Source organism: Rhipicephalus sanguineus, chromosome 5 (genome assembly GCF_013339695.2).
Source record: "Rhipicephalus sanguineus isolate Rsan-2018 chromosome 5, BIME_Rsan_1.4, whole genome shotgun sequence".
NCBI classification, from domain to species: domain Eukaryota; kingdom Metazoa; phylum Arthropoda; class Arachnida; order Ixodida; family Ixodidae; genus Rhipicephalus; species Rhipicephalus sanguineus.
Window position 1 is genome coordinate 116,721,188 of NC_051180.1, and position 27,333 is coordinate 116,748,520.

At 46.2% G+C, this 27,333-nt stretch overlaps 2 protein-coding genes across 4 annotated transcripts; one reads left to right on the forward strand and one right to left on the reverse strand.

Moving 5' to 3' along the window:
* Positions 1-1,151: 1,151 nt before the first annotated feature.
* Positions 1,152-4,893, reverse strand: LOC119394183 (heterogeneous nuclear ribonucleoprotein 87F). 2 transcript variants are annotated; one of them, XM_049415683.1, is made up of 6 exons: positions 4,738-4,893; positions 3,721-3,939; positions 2,795-3,050; positions 1,935-2,342; positions 1,584-1,636; positions 1,152-1,516 (listed from the first exon to the last, which is right to left on the reverse strand). In XM_049415683.1, the coding sequence occupies exons 1-5, from the start codon at positions 4,750-4,752 to the stop codon at positions 1,605-1,607; spliced, it is 930 nt and encodes a 309-aa protein (XP_049271640.1). In that variant the 5' UTR covers positions 4,753-4,893; the 3' UTR covers positions 1,152-1,516; positions 1,584-1,604. The 2 variants fall into 2 exon arrangements, with proteins under 2 accessions (XP_049271640.1, XP_037517376.1); XM_037661448.2 differs by having other exon boundaries at positions 1,152-1,510; positions 1,577-1,636; positions 4,738-4,892.
* Positions 4,894-5,016: 123 nt separating this feature from the next.
* LOC119394185 (chromobox protein homolog 1) lies at positions 5,017-25,433 on the forward strand. 2 transcript variants are annotated; one of them, XM_037661451.1, is made up of 5 exons: positions 5,017-5,123; positions 5,900-6,034; positions 10,770-10,953; positions 15,834-15,931; positions 24,212-25,433. In XM_037661451.1, exons 2-5 carry the CDS (start codon positions 5,904-5,906, stop codon positions 24,357-24,359), a joined length of 561 nt encoding a protein of 186 aa, XP_037517379.1. In that variant the 5' UTR covers positions 5,017-5,123; positions 5,900-5,903; the 3' UTR covers positions 24,360-25,433. The 2 variants fall into 2 exon arrangements, with proteins under 2 accessions (XP_037517379.1, XP_037517381.1); XM_037661453.2 differs by having other exon boundaries at positions 5,053-5,123; positions 10,770-10,935.
* The last annotated feature ends 1,900 nt before the right edge of the window (positions 25,434-27,333 follow it).

Here is a 27,333-nt window from a genome sequence, read left to right on the forward strand (position 1 = left end):
CAACCAATGCTTTGGCCAGTGGCTCCACAGGGGTTCCAGGACAAATACAGCCACAGAACTTTTTATTTTAGATTCCACAAGATTGTACAAATGCAGGATGTCGTGCATTTTATGGTCCAGTGGCAATTCTTGGTGCACCAAGCCGAGTGGGCCTGCTGGTCATCTACAGGAGGTTCCAGCCCCTGCAGACTTATCTAGAAGAAAGGAGTTCGTGTGAATGGAGAGTAAATCATACCAGTTTTCTATGCCCCACTAATCGAGAGGTAACAGATTAGCATTAACTCAATTAGTTCAAAGGTTGCACAAGAAAATTTAACTAGGATAATTGCCCAACATGAACCAAAACACTCACTGCACCTGTGGGCACATCTTTAGAGGATGGGCATTCTTGAAAGCCTGTGCAACAAAGCAATGCCTTGTAGAAAACTTAAAGACTGTCATATTTGACTTAGCTGCTACATATAAATGCAACCTAACCAGGAACTCCCGACAGTAGCACACGTACCTTTTGCCAGCTTCCCCAGCAACTTGAGCACACCGCGTCCACGTCAAGGCCAGCAGCCTGTTCCAACTCTGAAGGCAAAGCAAAAGGCCCATTACTAGGTTCAGAGCAGCCCAGAGTTGCAGCAGCAAAGACTGCTGTAGCTTTCTTTCCGCACTTTGAAGTAGAGTTCGCACCAGGCAAACAAATTAGCTCAAGCAGTGGACACCAGTCCTTAACCATTTCCGGTCCACTACTCCAATTCTCAAAGGGACCAGATTTCGAGGGAAGGACTGCTAGATACAATCCCTGGACAGACATTCTGCATCACTGCACATCACTCCAAGACAACCCACCAGCTGCAGCTGATGGCACCAGCACCATATGCATGCGGCCAAACTGGCCAGACAGTGGAGGAGGAATGGTTGTTGGCCGACCGGAAAGGGTTACCCTGCCCTGGCATGCAGCAGCCCCAGTATGTAAAGAAACCTGTGCTTACCTACGTAATGGCCTTCCTGCAGCTGACTTCCTCTCAGCTACGCTATCCACGCCTGTCTACCACCTAGACAGAAGCGAGCTCCAGTCCTTGGCCAGCTCCGGCAGCCATGCCTAGCTCTTTACGGGATAGACGGACTAAGGCTCACAGTAGACAAAACAACACGACTCTCGCTTGTGCACTAGATGCTGTGTCTTACAACACTAGTCTTTATTGACTCAGAGATGTGAACCACAAGACAACATCTACAGGAGCGACGGGTGCTTCCTCTGGCTAGAGAACGCTCTTGCGTTTGGGGGACCACAGACAAGATGTGAGAGAGATACAATGGTATAGACACAAAGGCGCGTATGTGATGAGGACGGGGTTGAATGTGATGTGCTGCGGCTGGCTGTTCTTCCTCGAGGACACTCACTGCCTGAGCTGCTGCTGGCACAGCTCCAGACCTGGGCTAGCCGGTTGCCTAGCTAGCTCGGACCAAGCTGCACTGCCTAGCCCTGGCTGCTCTGCCCTCTCAAAGCTTTCCTGCCGCCCTGCGGGTCGGAAACATAACCAATCACTCCCGGGCCCACAACTCTCGGCTGCTTTTGCATACTTACCCCCCAGTTAAAAACACGATGAACCTGTTTATCTCCGGTAGCCACCCGCACTGCCATTGCCTGAAACAAAGAAGAAAATCTTGTAAGCCCACATATCCACACCTGTGATGGAAGAAGCAAGTGTTGTCCTAGCATGCTCTCAGTATCAGCTTAACAAGCCTCCTTCGAAAGCACAATAAAACTTAGCAGCTGTGCCTGCACCATATACATGCTCAGACTTGGCGATTAGTTGGTCGATATCCAATATCTGGTATTAATTGTGGTGCGGGATTCACTTCCAATTTCTTTTTGCTTAGTACACAACACACTCGACCTATTTGTGCAAACAGTAACGTCACTGCGGATGAACAAAACTTACCGTATGGGCCAGAGCCACGCTGCGAGTAGCCTCCTGGTCCACCCCGCATTGGTCCGCCACCGTAGCTGTTGCCGTAGCCGGAGCCAAAGTCTCCGCCGCCGCCACCTCCCCAGCCACCCTGGCTGAAGCTGTCTCCGTAGCCTCCTCCACCACCTTGGTTCCAGCCGCCACCGCCGTAGCCACCACTACCGCCACCGTAGCCGCCTCCACCAGAGCCATATCCTCCGCCGCCGTAACCGCCACCGCCATATCCGCCACCGCCGTAGCCACCTTCCCAGCCGTCCCCACGACCTCCGCGGCCGCCACGGAATGCGGGCCGCTTGTCCTTCTTGAGGTTTTCCATCTCTTGTTTAGAAAGCGCTTTCTTCACCTCTGTCCTCTTTCCCTTCAGCATGTGGTGGCGCTTCACTGAAAGACAAAATGATCGAAAGTTTCAGCAAAATGGCGAGTTACGCTATATGGCAGGCATTCATGTGTTAAAAATTAGTTTTAAGCGCACCAGACTGACAATGGAAGTGGACAAGAGTGCTTACACTCAACTAGATTCTTTATTATTCAGGAGAAAAAGCAGATGCTTCAAAGTTCACAAATGTTTAAGAGCAGGAAGCAAAGCAACTGCAGTTATGTCAGGATTACCAATATATGTTTAGTACATTACATATCTTCAGTTATTACAATCATTACCCGTCATACTCCTTATGCAGCACACGCATGGCTTGAGTAACAGTTATGTCTCCTTTTCCTCGATACGATTTCACTATCTCGTTTAAGCTAGTCTTCAATGCACTTCAAACTAAACTAATTACGGAATAAAGGAACACTTGAAAAATTCACAAGTGCGCAGAGGTGCAGACACTCACGGACAATCTTGTCCACTGGGTCGTAGTCGTCATACTCGACAAAGGCAAAGCCACGCTTGCGGCCAGTGTCCTTCTCGGTGACCAAGTTGACAGACAGGATGTTGCCGAACTGTGAAAAGTAGTCCCGGAGGTCGGACTCGTCAACGTCGTCCTTGAGACCGCCCACGAAGACTTTCTTGACAGTGGCCTGTGCTTCCGGTCTGCCAGCTTCCTCACGAGGAACAGCTCGCTTTGGTTCAACCTCACGACCATCGACCTGCACAAAGTAAACCTCAAGTGTCACGCCACGGAGCCAACCCGCGCAAAAATTAAAACACTGATCTGCTAGTTCGAGGCTACACGCAAACACAGCCAATATGCATTTGCTAGAGCGAAAGCACGTTTCACGCAAATTAGAGGACACTAAAGAGAAAAATGCATGCTTAGATATAAGACTGAAAACTTGTTCATTTCACCACGATAGGTTAGAGGAGAGAGTTAACTTAGGTTGGGTTCATTCTTGAATTTCGCGCCAAAATCTCGTGACGTCACGGATTTCAAAACACCTTTTATTCGCATTTTGGCCACACTGACTCAACGAAATATGAAATTTTTATGCCAAGTCTCTGGCCCCATCACAGGACAATGCACTTCATACTTACGCATTAGCAACAACATAGGCCATAGTAGACGCTGTCAAAATATGACGTCACGGCGAATGATGCGAGAACAAAGTGCCGTCGCCACACGCATTTGCTTTTTGCGCGTATTCACGCTTACAGCGAGTTTTCGCGGCAAGCGAGTTGATCTTGGCATCAGGATAGAGCAATACGAGAAAAATAGTTTAAGATACTACGCATCTGCAATGGCGCAAGCAGAACTAGCACACAACATTTTGAACGTTGAGAATTCCGACAAACTGGCGGGAAAATTTCGGCGGAGCACACCTTGTGAGGTCGTGCCGCTTGCGCGTCGTCGACCATGTGGGCGCGACGGAAGGTGATGAAGCCGAAGCCGCGGCTCTTCTTCGTGCTCGGGTCTCGCATGACGACGCAGTCCACGACTTCACCCCATTGCTCGAAATGGCCTTTCAGGCTCTCCTCTGTGGTCTTGTAGTCGAGGCCTCCAATGAACAGCTTCCTGAACTGTTCAGGCTCACTCTCGTTCTGAAAAGAATACGACAAAATTAGCCACATCGAACCGGTATTCAAAAGCCGCCGGTGATTACGCAAGCAACGACTGCGGAGGCTACAGACCGGCATTTGTCGACCGTAACGTTTAACTCCATTCGCGAGCAATTCCAGCTAAGGGAAAAGGAGTAAGCAACTAACTGGCCGGACGAATGTGATAAGCAAGCGCTCAAAATGGCTGACGTGGCGTACTAGTCGGCATACCGGGAGATCAAACGTGCGCGTTTCCACCGCCCGCACCGGCTTTCTTAAGCCTACCCCCAAACAAAGAAAGCATCGTCGACAAGCCGTCAATTTTTACGCAAATCTCGGACCAAACTAACATTCCCAGTCCATGATGCACTTCGTTCAATTCCCGCAAGCATCTCCTCAATAACGTACAGCCAACGCGTCAACTTGGCATCGGAAATTCGTTTTAAGGAAATGGAACACCCGCCATGTTGAACAGCGTAAAACAAGGCTTAGCTGACCGGCGTGGGCACTTCGAAGTAGCCGCAGTGCAAATGCGCTCTTAAATTTGCTTGCCCTGCGTCCGCTGCTTTACCTACACAACACAGAGTCTGAGAAGCGGTGGTTCTTCCAGCGAGAACGCCAGAGTTTGCGAATATCGGCGCGAAACGGAAGCCGGCATGGGGAGGAAGGTAGGCATGGCAACCCCAACTACGCCTCAATTTCGATCCCACGAAAACCAAGGCAGGTGAGCTCAACGCGCTGGAGTTTCCGAACAGATAGAATCGCCACTACATGGCCCACACCAAAATCGTTAGCACTCACATCTTGGGCACCCATCTCCGCTTGACGGTTTTCAACTTCCGAGAACTACAGAGCAACGCTGCCGATCAACGCCAGCGCCTGGTCAGAATGCCACGACTACAGGCACTGGCGAATGAGCGCATAATATGAGTATACGTCATCAGTACTATTTGTAAATTTAAAAACACTTTCCGTTTCAAAAATATCATCGCTTCTTGTTTAAAATTGATATATTATTTCTCGAAATAGTTAAACGTTTTTAGGTTTTCAATAATAAAATGAATGCTCCAATTATTTGCTGCATTTACTGCGGTCCTCATATCCCATGCTTAGCGTTGTTTGTATGTAATCGAACGTTTTCCCGCCTGTAGGTTTGCATCAAGAGTTCTGCACCGTTGTCCTTAGAGGTAAATGAGAGTAACAAACTTCGCTACGCGCGAAGTTGCATTATTGACCCGTACTTCGTTTCGAGAACTAAATTACTTGGTTTGTCGGCCGTACTCGGTCAGTTTTCGTTGTATCGTGGTTCAGTTGGTGACAGTTTAAAAAACAACGTTTATTAACATGGCGGTCACGTTGTTTCGAATAGTGTACACTCACTTCTCGCTGTTTGTTGCGCGAATACTTCGACGCGACCTGTTAATGATTCGCTGGGCGATTCGAGCCGTCTCCGCTCTGTTCAGCGTGGCTCGCAGTGTTTCGCATTCCGGTGCTGCCGTGCGCCTGCAAAGTTAAGCCTAACGTATTTAGTACGGCGTCTCTTTACCTGAACCATTGGTTCGCGTATCCACTGGTCAAAACGAGCCCGAGTTGCTCGAGCGCTGTGGTAGCGGATAAGCTGTGGGCCGTTAACGCGACGTAATGCTCGTCTTTCCGCGTTGCATCATTGTTAGCGTGCTCCCTTTTGAGGTGTTCTTGCGCCCTGTCCGCATTTTCGCTTATTCCCCGTAGCCGTCTTTATGGAACTGCACCAGCGAAGTTAATCTTACGATGAACAATGGTTCACGTGAACTTTGCTCTCACTTTCTGAAAGTGAAAGCAGTTGCTTTAACTGAGCAAGTGTCCTCGCGGGTACGCGGCGAGTGTGGCTGTTACATCTTTCCCGCGCGTGTACTCGGGCTTGCTTTATGTGGACTACCGTTTCGTAGCTTTTTTTTGTTGAAACACTGCGTTTCTCCTGCAGCAAAATGTCGGGAAAACGCAAATCTCCGGACGGAAACTCCTCAGGCTCGGAGGAGTTCACTGTGGAAAAGATTCTGGACAAGAGAGTCCGCAACGGGCGCGTGGAGTACTTCCTCAAGTGGAAAGGCTACCCCGAGTAAGCTGCTGGCAAACCAATTTCGATTCCCGTACACACAGTAATCGGAGAGGTATGCGCAGTAAGTCGCAGTATTCTAGTTCCGGTGCTCACGCAAGTAGCCTCAAACGTACTGAAGAATTCGTCTTGGGGGATCAGTAAAGAACAGCGATATCTGGTCACATTTAAGCGGTGCAAAAAATACATCGCTCTCCCACGTATTGTGCGTTTTCTGATGCTTGCACCCGTCTAATCAGTGTCTGTGGTTAACTACTACTTTAACAAACTATCGACATACCACATAGCTCACCTGCATTCCACTATTGATCAGTACACCTGCAAAGATTTATATTTGCACTGCCCGAATGTTGCACGCTAAATTTTTTACGTGCAACACACCTTGGAAGCCTCTTTATCTTTCAGTGTGTACCAAAATTTCTTCAAAAACTGCAGGGGGAACCCTTGATAGCCAGGAGCCAACGTTTTTAGCCAGGAGCACAACCCACATGTTTCACTTTACCGCAGTGTTGAGTTGAACCATTAGACCACTGCAAATTCCACGTTCTTCCAAAATTGTTATTCCAAGATTTACGACACTTACTTGCTGCCTGACTCGTTGATCAGGCAGTGTGTAATCTGTGGGTTCTTTAAAGGTAATATCACTGTCATAAGCTAAACTCTGTGGTCTGTACATGTACGATATTCCCTTTGCACACTAAATCTATCTGTTGAAAACATAGTTCTGTTAAATTGATGCTCCTTTAGCATCAGTAGGATCATTTAATGCAATAATATATATATATTTTTTTTTCTTTAAACAAAAATGTTGCAGTTTTATGGCAGCATAGTCTGTACTCTTGTAGGCATGTTGTTGACGAAATTTTGGCTCTCTCTTCTAAAGACACGTAACCACTTCCTTCAATAGCACTTGACTATTCTACTAGCATTTTAATTACGCACATATTGGAAGCATCGTTTACAAAGAGATTTGGGGCGCGTATAAAAACGGTGTGTTGTTTAAATAACGGCAAATTAGATGCAGTAAGAAAAAATTTTTATACGAGGTGGTAGGTGAAGTGGTTAAATGCTTTTACCTAGAGTGTCTATTGTGCGATGCCCGAATATTCATTTGATTGTTCTTCCAAGTTTGGCACTAGTTTTCTATGCGCAGCGCAGTATTCGTAACGACTTTATAACGTAATGAAAGATACACAATGGTCCTCACCTATTAATGCATATGTTAGCAATCATTCCTTTTATGCTGCATGCGATCTGGCTCTTCCTATTCAGTTTTATCAAGCTTGCTTCCTGTTTGACTAGCTGCACGGGACCAATTTCAAGCAGCCTTGCAGAAAGCGAGCTTTAATACGTAGTACAGCATTATTTAAGCAGTTTACTCCATGTTCAAAATTTTGCTTTTGCTTCCCATTTCATTGTCGTGTCAAATCGGACAACAGGTTTAAATTTATGGTGGTTTTCACTAGGCGCATTTTACTAATCCATTTTGGGGCTTATTTGTTGCTCAGTGAGCTTAAATCACTTGTTTGGGAATAGCGAGCTTAGAGAAAAAGTTGGATGGGTGGTGAAAACTTACTGGTGCAGTAACCAAGTGCAGAACAAACAGTTATTGTTAGTTCTTAAAATAGAAAGTAGGGGGGACACAGCACTTGTGTGCATGGAAAGGTGTGGGTGGTCCCCTTGATCTGATGCCGTGTATTTCAATGCACCAAAGCATTTGCCATTGCAGCTGTGATATTTCTATTTTGGCCATGAATACTAATTTATATAACTGCCTTTCAAAGACAAGATAACCCTTCTAAAAAATAAACTAGACATGATTTACAGGGATACCGAATGAAAGGAGGAAAAAAATGATGTTGAAATTCCACTCAGAAGACACATCTGTTCCAATAAAGAGTTTAACATTTTTTTGAATGGTTGACTATATTTTTGGAGGATTGTGAGCCTGCCAGGGGCTGCGCACTGTCGGCCGTGACGTCAAGTGTCCCCGCGGCGGAGGCAAGGGGGGGGGGGGGTACTCTTTCCCGTCCTGCTACTTCCCTTCGTCCACCCCTCCTTTACATTCCGCTCTCCCCCTTCCACAAAGGCACTGAGACACTGCACGGGAGCATTGTTTGTGCCTGTGCCATTTGTACTGGTTATAGGGACCGTAGTGACAGCAGGGCAAGTGGAAAGATGCGAGCAACGGGTGGCGCGGTTGGCCCACCTGTGTCCAGAGGCATTAGTCCGCCCCTCTAGTTCACGTCGCGGCCGCTAGGCCTGGCAGTTTGCGAAAAACGCGTCAAATTCATTATTTTTCACTAGTTTCTGCCTGAAATGAAGGTTGTGTCTACCAATTTTAGAACCTTGTTTTCCAGTTGGGCTGGAAATCTCAGCAGCAAAAATTTTGTTCAAAATCCCTTTAACGACATCAGAGACCGACCATACATGCAATTCACGAGTTCTCAAACTTAACTTTACAGTGCGCTTTCATGGAAAAAATGTTGGGCCTACACTGTATGAGCTCGTTAGCATTCATTTCTAGTGGTGCAGTCAAATTGAATGCATCTATTGATTCACAAGATCAACTTCACAGGGTAACATTTTGTTGCCTTAGCCAAGAACTTGATAAGAAATTCACCTACAGCTTTTCACCAACTTCATGGAATACTGTACCAGTCTTTCACTTTGAGGCCTCCTACATCGAAGTAATAAAATATGCTTAGCACTTTATGTCATAAATAATAATTGAATTGAAAGCAAGCAGAAATTACAGTGCTTTTTTTTTTTTTTTTTTCAAATTATGAATCACAAAAGCTTGTTCAGGTGTCATCCTACATGCTGCAAGTCAGGGATAACAGTCATATTGGTGGAGGTGTTGGAAGCAATTAGTCTGTGTGGGCCACCACCTTGTGGTTGTATCTGAGTGGAGAAACATGACTCACCTTGTGGAGAGTGGTCACTTGGCAGCATTCACAGGAATGCCAAGTTTTTATTTGCCCATTCTTTGAAGGTGGTAAGCACAGCAGGTAAAAAACTAGAGTCCGAGGTGTTATGTGTAGGGGGTGCTTGAATGCAACAACTTTTTTACTGAGCCAGAAATGTAGTCAACAAATGCATCCTCTAGATGCACATACTACAGTAGTGTCATCAGTTGGCCAAGCAGCGTCCTCGTTTCTCTCCGATCACTGAATTGGTTACTTGTGAGCCCCTGTTGCCATCTGCGTAGGTTTTACAATGTCTTGAGGTAACACACGCACACAGGCAGGGTGCATACTTCAAATATGTACCGCTTTGTCATACACTAGTATTTTTATGTTGATGTGCCCAAGCACTTGCGTGGTGCAGTTCAAAGAGAGAACCGACCTGCGAGACGACCTGCAGTACTCTCACAAGTTACTTCACCACTCACGCTGCACGTTTTAACAAAAATAAATATCGGAGTGTGACTCTGTCCAGTCATCCCATCCCCTTGATTGCCCCCTCACAACATAGCTCCGAAATTCGAACGAGGTATGGGAAAGCACTCCCCAAGATTTGGATGACATAAGCACAATGAAAGTGCTGATAGTCATCAGTCTCCAAGAGTCTGAAAGCGTATTTCGATTTAACGTTTATAGGAATGTGCAAATTTAAAAATTCTAATCGTGTGTGTTTTTGGCAATTGGTGCTTTCCGTTAGAAGACCATGAAAACGATCCCCATTAGACTTGGGGGCAGAGTCTAGTAAATACCAGTAGTGTCTTCGCACTTTCTATTTTTAAACTAGAGACAGTAAAGTGTTTATGACACAGTGCTCATCTTGAATCAAAACTCTATTCGTGGGCTCGCACAAAGTGTTTTGTGTTGTTGCACGTTTTTGCAATAACAACATTGGCTGTATATGTAGTGGATACTTGCTAAAGTGCTTGGCGTACTGGCATGAGTCCAGTTTGTATTTAATTCAATTCATATCAAAACTCAAAAACAGGGAGCTTGACTCTAAGCAGTGAAAAATGTGTTCAACGATCAAATTGTGAACATAAAGGGGGAAAAAACCTTAATCGGTGATTGCAATTTTGAGCAGATTAGTATAATGTTGTGCATCGCCTCCATAAGACTGAGGTTTCCCAAAAACTGAAAATAAAAAGTAGAACTAGGAAACTGAAAAAAAGGCTGCCTATCTAATACAAAAGATGTGTAGCGAGAGAGAGAGACGTCAAGGTGGCTAGCGTGGCCGTGCCGTTCTCGCTACTTTATTACAAGGCCATGGAAAAAGCAGAGCGGCAGCGGCTGCCGGCTTCCAGCCTCCAGGAGCGTGAGCACGTTCCTAACTGCTCGCGCCTCGAGCGCTAGGCATGAGCTGCGCGAGAGGCGCGGCGCGTAAATGGTAAAATGGTGATGATGAGCGTGGGCGGTGATGAAGATGCCGCTACAGATGTCCCAGCTGGTTCATTAATGCTGCGAAGTTTTGTGCACGATAGGAACCCAGTTTTTGTTTTTGTAATGCGTAAAGCTGCCCACATTGCTTTGGAAGGATATTTATAGCAAAATATCTACTTGGAATGCTGCTTTGCGTCCTTGAAAAACCTACAGGAATTTGAAAGTCCTTGAGAAGCCTTGAATCGTGGTTGTCGAAGCCTGTATGAACCCTTCAAACCCCAGAATGTTCGTCTTTCTTTTGAGAGGGGAGCAGTGTTGGAGGTCAGGGTGTATAAGCTGCACGAGTTGCAGTGCCATCTCCTCATTTTCTGTCCCGTTTTCTTGCCCCCAACCAGTTCAGAAAACACATGGGAGCCGCACTCCAACTTGGATTGTCCTGAGCTGATCCAAGAGTTTGAGGACAACCGCAAGAAACGGGAAGAGAAGAAGCGTTCAGCAGGAGCCAAGGCCAACGGTGCTGCTGAGGAGCCCAAAAAGAAGAAAGCAAAGACAGCCTCCGAGGTACGGCAGCCATCAGAGGTGTGTCATTTGTCATCATAGGGTTGGGGGGTGTGCAAGTGACATTTCACATATATCCTTTGGTTTAAGACATGAGTTTTAAGAATAGCAGGGGTGAGACAGCTGCGCATATGGCGCATTTTTGATACGATTCCGTTTTCGTGCGCCAAGCTGCTCCAAAAGCATAAAAATTGCAAAAATTGCACCGAAACGGCCTCACAAGCAAGAATTTTCAAGCCCGCGTCAGTTTCAGCGTGGGAAAACATAACTTTAGAAGCAGCGCCAGGGATACGTTCGCAGAACACGTTAATGCGCCCAAGCATGTCTTTCTACGCACCTTTGTAATGGAGGCTTCCATAGTGCTGTGATAATCGCCTCAGGGTGGTTGTAAATATATGTGACCCCCCCCCCCCCCCCCAAAAAAAAAAATGCGCTGCCGCTCCGCTAGCTTGCTACTTCTCGGTAGGCTGAGTATTCTGCCGCTACTGTCAACTGTCGCGTAGCGAAAACTATCGAGTGGCATACGCAGCGCGTAGCGGGGTTGTTCACTCTCTTGTGCATAGCTTGTTCCTCTGCTAGCTGGGGTTTTGGTGTCGACGCTGCTGCGCGTGTTCTCCCGCAATGAGCAAAGGTGAGTATTTTTCGTGTGGATAGAGCGAATATTTCCTGCCGCATGCGTTAACCTCGTTAAAACATACCTGCCGTGAATGCGGCATAACTACGCATTAAACGGTAGTAGGCACTAACCACCAAGTTCCAATTTGCATCTCCTGGCTTGCGCCGCCGCCACCAGGGAGAAAATAAATGCAGTGCCGCTGTAAATAGTGCCTGAAGTGCGCACGACAAAGCTTTTTTTGTTTGTTCGTTTGCCGCAGCGCTAATTCGGGCTCTCTCGTACGACCGTCCATAGCGCATGGTGGCGACATCAAGGAGCATTTCGAAACTATTACGCTTACAACGGCGCTACGCTTGCAGCGCTGTACGCGAGCGCGTTTGACGACTTAGTGTTCGAGCGGTAAGGTTTCTCGGCGCTCGCGACCCATTCTTGAAGGCGGTCCTGCAGAAGGTGGCAGCGAACGATGGTGCAGCACGCTTTTGTTATCACCTATTAAAAGCGTGCGGTACACTTGACGCTACGCCACCCGCGCGGCCGAGCAGATAGCTGAAGGCGCTTTATTGTGATGGGGTGCTTATAGGCGTACGCAGGATTCATTCCCCTTCAAGGAGGGCGAAGGTTCATCGCAGCGCCCCCATTTCCGATTAAGGGGAGATGCTACTCGAAGACACTTTTTCTTTAATATTCACCCTAGAGCAATGAAACTTGAGCTGCTTATAGAACTTTTTATGCTGATTTCAAATATATAATTAGTTTTCTTGCAAGTTGCATACTTTTAGTTCTGCAACATGACAAAGTGAAAAACTTAAGCCTCTTGCCCCCCCTCTTTTCAGACCTTAACTTCAATAATTTTTTACAATTGACAGTTAATAATGTTTCAAATAAAGTGTGGAATGCAAATAACTAATTATGAAGTCCATACAAAATATGCACTAGACATGAAAAATTTTAATGTGGGAAGTTCATATTTCTCCTACCCTAGTAAAAGTTTACATAACTTTTTTTTTTATTATATAATAAGAATATTGAAACTTAAACAAGATAATTGCATGTCTCGTACTTTGGAAAAAATTTGGGAAAAAATTCATGCAGATCTGAGCACCAGAAGTACCCGAAAAAGGAGGGGCACATTGACAAAAATGCCAAAATTTGTGTTTTGAGAAAAACGGGTTTTAAAGTCAAAATTGCATGTTTATTTATCAAAGATGTCATTGAATGCGACGAAATTTGTACACAAGAAAGAACAATCCTACTTGTAGTGGCCACTCCCATTAAAATACGCCAGCACCATAGGTTTGGCCCTCACGGCTCTTTCGAGCTGACTCCTCGACAAGAGATTTTTTCTGCAGCACACGCCGTCGAGCCCTTGCTTCTCCTGTTAGTTTTTGATATATTTTTTTCTGGCGTGTGCTGTCCCGTGATGTGCCAAGAGCAACCAGATCATGAGGCGGGAGCACGCCAAGCTCTTCCAGAACACGTTCAAAACTGGAGCGCCCTCGATTAAACCAACATGTTCAGTGCTGTCATATCAGCAACCAACGAAGACTCGTCGTCCTGTGATTTTTCTTTGTCTTCGAAGAGTCCGATCTTTTTCTCGGAGGCACTGACACATTCGAATGCCGCAGCAAACTCGTCGGACGCATCGGCGTCACTGCCACTGCGCCTTGTGGCAGCAGACAATCTTTTCGTGGTTTGAGTGTTCGGCTTTGATTTGCGCCGGCGTCCTTGAAATATGTGCGCCGCGTTAACCTTACAGGCCGGTGACCGCGCTTCCTACGGCTTTCTTCATCCATAACGGATAAGCACTCGAGAAAAGCGTTGTTCAGCTGCGCTGCTCAACGAGACACGGATCCTGCAAGTAGGCTTCACAGCACACACAGGCGCGCAGCGGCCAATGGCGGCTCCCGATCCGTACCACGTGATTTAAAGCCAGTCGCGGCGTTGGAAAAGGCGGCAAAAGCATGCTTCTCTTTATTATTTCGTGCGCTGCGGCAGCGCGGGAAACCGTCGTTATTTGAAGAGTGAGGCTCGGCTCTTCGCCTCATGCGGTCGACAATGGTGAGCGGCGGCGCATTATCAGCGGCAAGGTGCTCGAAGATGACACACTTTCGGCCTTTTGACAGCCACCTTGTGCTCTTTAGACGCAATTTTAAAGCATTTCCAGTTGAGTCTCGACATTCATTTTTTTTTTTTTTTTTTTCAGAATAGTAGAGGTACTAATCTTAACAAAACAGGTGAAAACAAAAAATCGATAATTTTTTAGAAAACTCGCGTTTTTCGACCCGCATCTCCCCTTAAGTCAAGTATGGGCGGTATGTGGCAGACTTTGTGCTCCTCCTCCTCCTCCCCTCCCCCTTCATGAAGGGGAACACTGACCTACAGGAAGCTTTGGGGAAGCTTGAAAAGCTAAATAAGCAGACCAACAAAAAGTCGAAGCAGTAATCTGCTAAATGGTATTGCTTATCTAAAGCAAGGACGTACTGCTATGTGACTACAATTCTTGTGCAGTCAGCTTTTTTTATTATTTGAGAAGTGTGTTTTTTTGTTGTTTTTTTTTTTTCTTATTTTCAAATGTAAAGTGAACCTATAGTTGGAAAAACATTTTTCATCTATTTCATATGTTGTTACCCGGGTTATATAAATTGCGTGGTTTGTAAAAAGGTAGTGTAGCTCATGCCTGGCGATAATCTGTTAAAAAAAAGCCTTCTCCAAAGGCTGTTTGAATGTTATGTGTATTCTAAGCCGATTAATATATGTGCTTGTTCCTCCAAGTTGCCACAAGTTTGTTTTTTCAAGCTTCAAAAATGACATAATAAATGTCGCTAACTGCTCCCAAACAAGGTTCTCCTGCTCCTAAATTGAAATTCTGCTGCTCCCAAAACTGCTCCCAAATCAATTTCAGCCATCTCACCCCTGGAAAGCTATTTTCAAGCTTCAGCATTCTTGGTAAACCACTTATGTTTCAATCCAATTCTGAAGTAAAATGGAGCTCATCAAAACCACGAGAATTATTTTAAAAGAGCGCACAAATATCAAAGTTAATATGTTTCGAGTTTTATTATCCTCAGTTTAACGTGTTCACAGCAATAAATTCCTGATATACAGGTGTTTTGTGTGGTTTGCCATGTTTGTGATTTTTTTCCTCAAAAGTCCTTAGACAGGTGAGGGAAATGATATACTCATAAGACTGTATTTCACTTATTCTTTGATGGGAATAAATATTGTTACCAAAAAGTGCACCATCTTTTCCCTAGGTGTGCTTAAAGCTAAGAAATAGCAGAATTGGCTGAAAAAGAAATTTTGCGGCCAAAATGTATATAATTTTTTTTTTCAGGCAAACAAACTTTTTTTTTTTTTTTTCACGAAAGCTAACTGCGGAACCATTGTTCTGGGCTTAATACATGTATCTACAGTAAATTTCATCACAATCTGGAGTGGTGACCGGGACCTTGTGTTCGATCTTATCTGGACACGCCCAACGGGTTTTGGCTTTACTCATAAAGAACACCACAGGGGATTAGTCTTTCAAACTTTTCACACACACACACATATATATATTTTTTAACAGAGACCGACATTTTTTTTGGTAGCCGCTAGAGCAAGAAGAGAATACTTAATTGGCTCAGTCGCGCAACACTATTTATATTGTGGTATATGCAAAACACAGTTTAAACACATGCAAATAATGCAAGAAAAAACATCGAGCACAGTGCAATACACGAATGTGACCGAAGGCCAGTACCCCATTGATTGGCAGATTGCGCTTCTCTCACACGTAATAGGAACATTAGGCTGGTTTCGTGCATTAATTTGGCAATGGAGGATATACATCACCATTAGGCAGCAGTCAACGCACTTCATTCGCTGACAATCGACTCAAACCACCTACGGCAAAGTGCCGCTGCGTACATCTGTATACGCGCCGCCAACCGCCTATCCGCACAAATGCGGCGACGGTGCTGCCAGCTATAGCCCACTCTCACAGCGAATAGAATGTGTGTGCGTTTGCTTATTTGAAATTATTTTCGAATTTGCGGAGCCTTTCACTCAAATCATATCAGTTTTATTTACATCCTGAAGATGTGGGCAAGCTTGGGCAAAAAGCTCTACAATTCGCTTGAGGAAAGCCCAAGCCCCCATATACAGGCACGTGACGGAAGTGTTTTGCAAACATAGAATTTGTGTTATTTTGACGTGGGCTGTATTTGGGTTTTGATGTAAATCACATAGTGCTCTAAGTTAGAGGAGACTTGCCAACTAAAGGCAAACCACCTTGGGAATGCAGGAGGAGACGCAACCTCGCGGCTTCGATCGGGGGCTGGAGCCAGAGCGGATCATCGGTGCTACAGACTCCAGTGGGGAGCTGATGTTTCTGATAAAATGGTAAGCATGTAGCCAGTGTGTGTAATCACTAGAGACCGGATTTCAGGCAAATGCCTGTTTTGTCCTTTGCACTCCTATCGTGCCACTTTGATATTTGAGCATGAATTAGAGGTTAAGAAGGGCTTTTCTGGTGTTTTTATAGTGTCTATAAATGCATATTTTTTGCGTTTGTGCTAAAATGCTTACAATCGCTTCATATCAGTCGGCTAATAATGTTTTGCAGCAAAAGCTGTTATGAGATCACAACAAGGGCCATTTTTGGTGCCGTAGTTGTCTGCCGCCGGTGTTCGCAACCACTATCGTGCGAAATAAGGGGGGGGGGGGACGAAATAAGAAAAAATATTCATGATGGAACGAGGTTTGAACCTGGGCCCTCTTCTGTGTGGGAGCCCAGTATTCTACCTCGGAGCCACGCCGGTGCTTGAAACTGCTTTGCAAAAAGACCCTGTACAGTCTTCATGTCAGGAAGGAACCACATTAACATATGTAATGTAGTGATAGAAAAGTGAAATAACAACCATGCATCACACAATGCGAATTCTGTAACCAGGCGTCACACAATGCGAATTGCACGAGTGGGTTGTTGAATGCTTCCAACCCATTACAAAAGAGGTCTGCCATAATTCTCCATTGTCATCAGCTACAGCATCAACAAAGTGCACATATTGTCTTACAGGTGTTTAGCGGGTACCACGGTTCTCCGCAGAATGACAAGAAATTGCATAGTGGCTGCTTCCCTACTTCACAAAAATTATGATTTATAGCGTAGTGGGTTCCTCGCAAGTGCACTTCTGTTGGTTGCCAAGGAAGCCCATAAGGCTCCCATGATCCATTTCCTCAGGGTCTCAATAAAGTTAATTCCCTCTCTCTCTCTTTCTCACGTTAACGTGTGTTATAAAGCGTGGTGGGAGAGTTAAATAACGACCGGGCGTCACACAATGCAAATTACATAACTAGTGGGTCGTTTAAGGGGGGAGGTGGTGATCGAAAAATTTTTTGTTTGTTGACCTAGAGTAATGAAATTTGGCAGGCACACTGAAGAGTGTCTCGAATAGCTATATATGAAGTTTCATTGTGATATCTCGAGTAGTTTTCAAATTACACTGTTACATAATCTGATGACATACTCTGCTGGTGAAAAGCCTAGCATTGTAACAAAACATGCCAGGAAGGTCCAAGTGGTTTTGATCTTTACTGAAAAGAACACTACACAGGATGACATTATTGAAAATTGTCTATTCCTTTTAGTTTTTTTACAAATAACATCCCTATCAGCTTCATGTATTGCATCAGAACTTCTCATGCACTAATTATCACATACAAAAAAAACTAGGCCCTAAGCAAGGTAAAGAATAATGTCATCCTGTCAACAAGACTTCAAGGATTAAAAGAAAAAAAAAAACGGAATCAAAATCTGTGCAGTAGTTGCCAAGATATCTGCTCCACAAGCTGAGCAACATGCCAAAAAAACAGTATTGAGAAAACTGCGTTTAAAAGTTTGGCCTTCTCTAAAACACCTAAAGATTGTGATCTTTGGCTTTTTTTTTATGATGTTTCACCTCTTGGGCATGTGGCCTTTCTCCAGTGTGCCTTTGTTCTTTTTTCATAACCTCTTTTTTTTTTCTTTTTTTCTTTTTTTTTTTTTTTAATCTACAAAAAACCAGTATGTATTTCAAACCAAGTTTGTATGAAGGAGTGGGGTGATAGACATGACAGAAAAGAAGATATTGCAATCTAATATGGCTATATACTGAAATAATTACACATATTTCTTGTACTTATGCTGTCATTAGCATAATTAAGTATTGCTTATTGATTACAATTAATCATTGAATAATTTTTATAAAGAGAGAGCTAGAATTTTGTTGTGACAGAAAATGGCTCACACCATGATAGCCGATGCCTTCGTTTCAAATAACAAACAGTTATAGCCAAGACGTAAGTGGCACAGGGATTTTTTAGCAGTTTATTCAATGACGTGAGTCGTGCAGATAAAAATTCGTCCCCCTGCTTGATACACGTTCTTTTGCCACTCTCGCGTATGAAACGTATTATCATTCGGCCGACCGCGGCAACGCTATTCTACAAGGCTTTCATTATTTCAGAACATTCATAAACGCCTGCGGCGATACCAAGCACAGCTCCAAGCACGTTTAAATTACATCACTAGTGCTTATTGACAGCACTCTGACCGCGAAGTGCTCGGCCGCGAGGTCCGTGGAGCCGGCGCGTGATAGGCTTGGTGGCGGCGTTCGGTGACGATGCACGAATGCAAAGCTACGATGACGAAAAATCTGCACGCAGTATACTTGGTCTCGCATTTTTGGGTGCCAACGCGCAAAATTGCTACCGCTGCTCCAAGCAGTTCGTGGCCGTGGGGTCTGACAAGCTTGGCTGTGGAGTTCACTGCCGATGCGTAAAATGCCCATCCGCGGTTCCGAAGTGCCGGCGAGCGATGTGCTTCTTTGCTTGCGAAGAAGCACATAGCCGCGGGTACGTTAGCGCGTTGTTCTTGCCCGCAAGGTTCGAGGTTCGTCTCGCTAAACGGCGCCGTGAGCGGAGTTAGGCCTAGTGACGACTCCGAGCAGTAGGTGCGCAGGCCGTGGTGCCCGTTGCTTCGAAGTGCGTAATGCGTGGTCGTGAGTACAAAGAGTTGTCCCGCGATGGCCTTCGTCACGATGTCAGAAGTGCTGATAAGCAGAAATCAAAACATTTAACCGCGAATCCAACGCCGAAGTCAACGCTAGAGAGTCGGTCCGAGACGCGCGTTTGCGATGTTCGCTAGGAGCGCGGTGCACCATCGTAATCAGATCGAACTTCCTCTTGCAGCTCCAAACTAAAGCGTATTAATATTCTAAGTGATCGTCGAGTCGTGAACACAGAACAATTGCGAACGTGTCACGAAGTAGCGCGGTTCTCGACAGCCGTCAACTTGCGACGCACAATCGGCAGACGACGACCTTGACGATCTCCCGGACCGAGCATATTGACCAATATGAGAGGCGAGCTGAGGCAACATGGCGGCCGCGGCCAATCGCAGGCCTCGGAACGACTCTCAAGTGTTTGCTTTTTGTGAGCTTCTTTCTGAATGAAGGAGCCCGCTGAAGCGGGGAATTTGAACACTGAGAAATGCCCTTTCCGACAAGCCCAAGAAGTTGGTTCGCAGTCGCGCCATCGCGGAGCTACAATTTTTTGAAAATCGCTGTTTTTTTGCGATTTCCACAATAATTTTCACTATCTCGGAGGGCAAAACAAATTTTTTGAAGCACTTCTGGGTGGTTTTCAGTGTAGATATTTCGGAATCAGATAGATAGAAAAAGGGTTCCAGAAACTGAAAATTTGATTTTCAGAAAATCTATTTTTTTGCCATTTTTCGCGATACGAAAGCCACGTCCCCCCTTAAAGGGCCCCTCACCAGGTTTGACAATTTTGAGCTGACGAGCGCAATCCATGCACTAGGCGTTCACCATTACGTCTGCCAAAATTTGCAACGCTACGCGCCGCGTAAATGGGTCAAATTTCAAGCTGAACGCTGCTTGCCCTTCTTCTCGCGTCCACGCGCCCAGAGAATGAGGGGATGACGTGCATGAGAGAATGGCCCTACGTAGATGGTAGTGCTGTGACGTCGCTCCTCTACGTAGACGAGTGTGCTCTGACGTCGCCAACAGTAGCACGTGACACAGCGATAATTATTTGACACGACGCGTAGTTTTTGTAATTTGTTGCTTGAATGGGTGAATAAAACTTGAGAGCAATAATAAAACACACAAACGGAATGTGTGCGTTTTCTTTTTTTAATTTTTACTGCGAATCGCAGCGAGATTCGAGACTAATCTACCTCCGTTTCGCACGCGTTCGTGTTCTCGCGCTTCGCGCATCGTGCAGACGCCACCCTTTACAACGAAACTAATTTTCTACTGCGTTCCAGCGCTCATTAGGCTCATTTATCCTCCCGCGTCTAACTAGATGTTCATGCGGCACACCGCTAGTCTCGCGTCCACACAAATGTTGCAGCTTTCGTGCTCAGTAATAGGTTGAAAGCCAAGTGATCGGCGAGGGCGCATTCGGCATAACTTGCAGAGATGAAGCGCAAAGAACGCCGATACAACATTGCTCGCGTCTCGGGGGCTCGGGCTGGTTCGGGCGCGTCATACGCTCGTGACATTCTGTGCGTATGACGTGTTCATGCGTATGCGTTATGTGATCCTTCCGCTCGCGTGCCGAAGAGGGCAGGGAAGGGATTTGGCTTGCGAAGGCTACGCGGGGCGAGCGGCGAGGGTTTGCAGCTCGCCTCCTCGCATCATGGTTTCGCGCCGCTACAAATTATTGTTTTTCTCAGCTTCTAACCGACCGATTAGAAAAATTCTTGCTGCATAATGCTCTTTATTGGGCTCGCAACAACTTGCAATGTGTAACTAAAATTCGTTACGTCACCTGGTGAGGGGCCCTTTAAAGGGATACTGAACAAGAATTTGAAAAAGCTACGAAAACACTTACATTAGACTCGGACGACACGACTGTTCCTGTACGCAGCGTTTATTTCACGTAATTTCGAGCATTTGGCCGTATTTTTAGTGGGTTGAGAGAGCGCTGCGGCTGCATGCCACTGCGCTTTTCGCCGGACGTGACGTCGAGTGCTCCAGCAAGAGGGGGGCAACCGGCACGCTCTCTCCTGCCCTGCCACTTCCCTTTCTCCACCTCTCCTCTCAAGAACCGAGGGTGGCTGGTGTGGCGCTGAGCCTTGTCCTCTTTTCCCCACATAGGAAACAAAATAGCGCTTATTCCTCAAAAACCGCTACAACTGCCGAGCGTGTCGCGAGAGCGCAAAGATGCAAGGTGCGAGTGACAGTGGTTCCACGAGCGGTCATTGCGACTCCAAGTTCGACAGGCCTCCAAAACGGATGCGCCAAATACAACCATATGCGTGTGACCGTTCTGCTGTGTCAAGCGACAGCAAGGACGACGAGCCAGACGAGCCGCCGTAGCCCAACGTGGGTCGGCAGCCGGGACCAGCAATTGACACAGTAACTCATACTCACTATCCTCGAAGTGTTCGGAGCACAAAAAGTCACGCTTTGAAGGCACCCACGTTGGCTGCGATGGGCGCGCAGCGCGAATCCATATCCTTCGAAGCTTCGGCTCTGTTGGAGAGGTATGACAGGGCACACCCTAGCGCAGAACAGCGTTGAGGCATTCTGCGTTGTCAGGTGCTTCACCGTTCACATTACGTAGCAGCACACAACACAGACAGCAAATTCGTAGACGTGGGCGCAAGCTCCGCTTGAGAAAACAAATGTACGGTCGAGAGCGCGGCAATGGCTTCGTTGGCTGCCGGTTGAGAACACGCACGGAGAACACCTTCCCGACCGTGAAAACACGTTTTGAGAGAGACGCGCGGCAGCGGGTGGCGGCTTGCGATGTCGATTGGTAAGCGATTTTGCTGCGAGGACGGTTGGCGAGTCACTATCCGCGGAGTTTCGCGTCGCTTCCTCTCTAGTTCGCGGCGCGGCCACTAGACGGGCCAATTCGCGAAAAATGCGTTAAATTCATTATTTTCTGCTAGTCTCTGGCTGAAATGAAGGATGTTTCAACAAATTTCAGCACCCAATCTTTCATTTGAGTCATTTATCTCGGCGGCGAAAATTTTGTTCAGTATCCCTTTAAAGTTTCCAACCCATTACCAAGGGCTCAGCCATAATTCGTCATCAACCGTTGCATCAACAAAGTGCACATAATGCCTTACAGATGGTACCTCGCTTCTCCGCTGAATGACGGAATATTGGTGTAGTGGGTGCTTGCCAACTTCACAAAAATTATGATTTGTGGCGTAGTGGGTACATTGCTAGTGTACTTATATTAGTAACTACAAGAGAGTTTATGACAGGCTCCTGAAATGCCGCTCTTCCAACTTTCGCTGTGACTGTGCTGCGCTTTCCACACAGGCCTGACTTTTTTTTTATATATATTCTTTCAACGATCGTTGAGTGGAACGCCCTAGATGCACCCACCGTTGAAACTGATAGCATAGAAATGTTCGACTCGTTGCTTGCCAGTTGATTATGTAAAGGTCCTTCCTTTGTATTTCATGCCTTTTGCCTTATATTTTTGCTTGAGTGAGTTGTGTTTTATATTGTCTTCATTTTATGCTACTGTTTTCCTTTAAAAGTTCCGTGTTTTATTCATCATTGTAACCCCACTCTGCAACGACTGCAATAGGAGTTAGCAGTATTGCCAAATAAATAAATAAATAAATGCCTATTTTCAAAATTGGCGCTTATATTAGTCCTATTTAGCGTCAAGTTTCCCTCCCGAGAGCATTTTGAGACCGTTATTCATGTTACCGCGCAACATTGACTGCTTGGAACTATGAGGTTCAACCTAGTCCTCTAGTTCAACCAACTCCCAGAAACAACCCCTAGCAGCCATGAAGTTGGAAACGCCGGCGAGCATTGCCGCCGCAGAGGCATGGCGCTAGTGGTTGGCGAATGCAAGACCGTGAGGAGCCGTCAGCGGAGAGGAGTTGAAGACAAAAAAAAAGTGACGTCCACGCTGCTTTTGTTTTTGTAATTTACTTTGCAAGGTGTTCACTGCATTAGCATAGCCATAAATTTTTTTCAGAAGATCGGGGGTCAACTATACTTTATGTATGTTGGCGCGTGCTGTTTGTGTGCAAGTATATATTGTCACGTGGTCGTGACATCGACGAAGGCAGCAGGGAACACGTCCGAGATGAAACGCTTTATTTGGCCGAACTTGTGGCCGAGAAACTGAAAGTCAAACTACAGCAATACACTGATAGCGGCGGACAGAGCGTCGACCGTCGATCAACTGACAAGCGGTTAAGCGCGTCGGCTTTTATACAAGCGCTATCGAACTTTCCAGCAATATTGCTGGTGGCGGTGTTAGCTCTATACAAAGCTGGAACATTCGCGTGCGAGGCGCAATCTTAACAAAACGATCTACTACACTCGCGAAGTTTCTCAAACACTGGTACGCGGACAGCGTCGAGCGTTGATAACCGTGCCTGCTGGTCAAACCCGAATACATCAAAGCAAGACAAGAAGTGGGCGTGGCATTGCCCCCCTCTGAAAAAGCATCGTCCCGATGCTTGTGAAAGAACATAGAAGAGGAAAAAAACAAGTGCATACACAAATAAATTACAAGAACAAAGGAAAAAAAATAGAGCCCCCAGGTTCACTAACGCGCAAAAAACTGCTTAAGGCGCACGACATGGACGACTTCAGGTCGTGCGCGGTGTCGCTGGGAGTTCGTAATGCCGTCCAGGATGACCTCGTAGTCAAGAGCACTGAGGCCTCGGAGAACCTTGTATTGCCCGAAGTATCGCCGAAGGAGTTTTTCGCTAAGCCCACGTCGGCGTATCGGCGTCCAGACCCAAACACGGTCACCGGGCTGGTATTCCACGAAGCTTCGTCGAAGATTGTAGCGACGGCTGTCGGTGTGCTGCTGGGTCTTGATGCGCAGGCGGGCGAGCTGTCGAGCTTCTTCGGCACGTTGTAAGTAAGCAGCGGCATCGAGATTTTCTTCGTCGGTGACGTTGGGTAGCATGGTGTCGAGCGTCGTCGCCGGGCTCCTTCCGTAGACCAACTTGTACGGCGTCATCTGCGTTGCTTCTTGGACGGCCGTGTTGTAGGTGAAGGTCATGTACGGAAGGACGGCGTCCTTCCGTACGTGATCGATCGTATTTACCTGCATATTTGCACACAGCAAATGAACAGGCAGCATTTTATCATGTCTCTTGATGCACGGAATGTTCTTTTTTTATTGCAACTAGTTTGATTAGTGGTGATTAATTGTATTCAGACTCTAGCACGTCATCGGGGTCACTTCCAAAATGTCCCACTCGTGGCGCTCATCGTGTGATACATTTAGCTTAATTTCTCGGTAAGTAGGACACTGGTGTTTATAATATTGCCGTTTTAGACTGCCATACATTGAGCTTTCACTCTGGCATAAATTGTTATTTGCCTTTAGTGTCCCTTTAAGCAATAAAATTTTTTGTTTTCCTGTCGTAGATAGAGGTCGCGCGCGTCTTCATTTGAAATTATCTGCATTTATGTGAAAGTTCACTGTGCCTATATTTACGATTTTGGAATCCCAATAGGTTGTTTTGCCTGGCTATTTTTGGTGCCTCAAAGAAGCTTTTTTCAATGCCTCAAGATTCGGCCTCTAGTTATCACTCCCTCTGAGTCTGCGTGGCACCTATTCCACTCCAATCTTTATTCCTTTCTCCAAAAATTGTTTGCGATTGTGTCATTGCAGGAAGAACAGCGATGAGGCAGACCTGGTTCCATCTCGGCTGGCCAACGTGAAGTGTCCCCAGGTGGTGATTCAATTCTACGAGGAGAGGTTGACCTGGCACACGAGCTCAAGCACGGCCAAGTCCGAAGACGCCGAGGAAGCTTCGTGAGGGACACAGCGGATGCAGGCCTCTTCCGGTCGTCCTTGCGCGCTCCGCGAATTGGCCTGAATTACGCGCAGAAACCCCCCAGTGAGGATGACGGACCTGAGCACGTGCCCCTTGGGACGACAGCATTACACAGACCAAGTCGGCAAAGTTGCTGCTGGTGGTCGCGGGCGGGATAAGCCTCTCGCAGCTTCGACACGGGCCCTAAACCTTGTGTTGCCTTGTGTAGGACTCTCTGGCCTTTGGTGACACCCCCGTGGAGTAAAGCGAGTGGCCGTAATTTCATTGATCACTAATGCGCAGGACGGCTGGACGTTTAGTGCTGCGTGGGCCAGGGGCACATGCTGTGGTCCATTGGCTTGTATCACAGTGGCCGCTGTGGCATCCCACCCACAATTGGCTGCCAAAATGCGGGACACCTTATTGATGATACCCACTGCGTTTTTTTGTTTTTTTTTTTTTTCCACTTTTCCGGGGAGTGATTATGTAAATGAGTAGATATAAGGTTTGAAGAGGGAGAAAAATTGTGAGGATTTTAGCTTTCTTTTTCCCCTCTGCCCCATTGTTCTTTTCAAACTTTTTACCTCCCCCTTTATTCATTTCCTTTTTTTTTTTTTTTTTTAGCCAACAGGCTTCCAGTGTGTTTGTGGAAAGTCATACCGCATGTTTATTTTTACACATTCACCCTCTTGCGTTTCCTCATAGCGCGCTCATCTATGTGCTTTTGTTTTAGTGGCGGTTGCGGCGGCTCCTTGAGCCCATATACAGTGAGCACGAGGCTGTGTTCAGTTTGCACACCTTTCGTTTTATGTCATTGAATCCCCCTTTCTCTTGCTGTTCATGTCACTTTGGTAACTGGTGTTTCTCTCCAAGATGCGGGCCAGATGCGCCACATCAAGAAGGCCTGTCAATTACGTCCAGGCTGTCGATCGAACTGTGCCACCAATCGTGTACCATAGCAGCCTGCAGAGGTTGACTTGTCATTTGTACTGCAGTCCTGCACTTGCGTTCATGGAATGCCCGCGTCCTGGCCAGTGGTCAATAAAAGTGAAGAGGCCCATGCTGTTGCATTTGTTACTCTTTTGTCCTCGTGTCTGCAGCTGTTATGGTAAACTAGAACCAATAATAGTATAGTTAACTTGATCACAAATTGTGGTCAATATGTACAGCAGTCATTTCTTTGAAAAGGAACGCACTAGCACTTGGCAAATAGCCTCGTGCCGCACATGTGGGGCAGCGCAGTGGGGAAATACAAAATGAAAGGAGAGTAGTGTTGTCCCTTCTACTGCCCTGCACACCCGTCATGTATGTGCTTATCTGTTTTACACTTTCTTTATATGCATCTTTTGTTGGGGCATATCAGTGAACAAGGATTGTTTTCAATAAGGACTGTCCCTGTTACAGCTTCAGATTGTTGCTGTCGCAACAACAAAGTGCTAAAGAAAATGAAGGAAAACTGCAAGAGGACTAAAGGCAACGGAAGAAATGACACCGCTTTCTCACTTTAGTTTCACATTTCGCCACTGTGCCACGCCACATGCGCAGTTCCAGGCTATTGGCCACTTGCTCACGTGTTCCCTTTCATATAAATGATGGATGTACAGACGGGTCCACTGTTAAAGGGAACACTTGCGTGCAGGGCATGGCAGGATTTGGCTCTCTTGCAGAAGCATAATGGCTTACATCCGCATAAAACTACTGGCGGTTGGCAGTTCTGACTCCTTTTGACAGAATAGTGCCGTGTACAAGCAATTTTTCCACATCCAGTAGCAGTTAGGGGGCTAGTAATATGGAAGGTGATCGTTCGAGTGTTCCCTTTAACAGTGGACCGCACTGTACACTCTTGCTTGTAGCAGTGCTTTCACCTTTGCATGGTGTAACATTTGGCACATTGTGTGAATACTGCAACTTTAAACATGTGGTGTCCTTGTCTGCTCACACAGTTGAAGTGTAAAATAGTGCTAAGTGTATGTACGTTCATCTAGAGCAACTTGATAGATCCACTGAGAGAGGAGGAGAAGCAAGATAAAATATGCCGAAACAATGAAAAGTCCAAGCTCGGAAAAAGAGCCTGCAGTTATTCGATGGACATCATGTGTATTGTAGCAGTATTTCAAAGTGCAAGCTGCTGTTGCTTCTAAATTTATATTCTCTCGTGAGGTGTGTGAAAAGCAGAACATCGAAGATGAGTTGCATTATGGAAGCTAGTGCGAGAATGGTGCTCCTTTGTGGCTCCCCATGTAGCTCGTGCAAGTAACTTGCTCGGCTTTTTAGTATTGGTTATACTATTGAGGACAAAATACACTTGCATAATGACGTCATGTGGTTTGAAGGGGGCAGTCGACAGTAATGTGAAAGTGTAGAGCTCCCCTGGGGTTAAATATTGCAACACAGAATCTTCTCAAGTAAGCAGTTGCATCTGGTAGGTTCTAGCAATTAATCTTTATTGAGAAGTTCAATTTCACTTAACTGCTATCGGAAGGCGCATAGGGAACCTCTGGCGACCTCTCTCGTGGAAGCACGGCCTGACGAGATTTCTTCACCGCCAATGCTGGTAACAATTGCTCCAAAATGGAACGCAACCACTCTATCACAAATATACCGCTTTATGTAGGTGTTCCTAGTTATGCAGCTCAAAAACATCGGAAAGGTACCCAAGTAACAAGTTTGTAATACCAGTGTGGGCTTATAATATCGAAACAACAAATAGCTGTTCACTGTGAATTAGCCATTGGAAATTTCGATGGTTTTACGAGGACAAATAAAATTAGGTTGACACGAAAAGGCTTGAGGTGATATGGAGATAAATTTAGCACGTGGGGACAGCTTTGAAGCACCGACGTCATACGATCATGCCAAAAGAACACTGAAAGCTGTGCCATCAATATAAGTAATAATAGCCCATCTTGGAGTTGCAGACATCCTGCAAAGCCTCCAGGTGGGGGGGGGGGGGGGGGTTGCTGGCAGAACCCGCTGG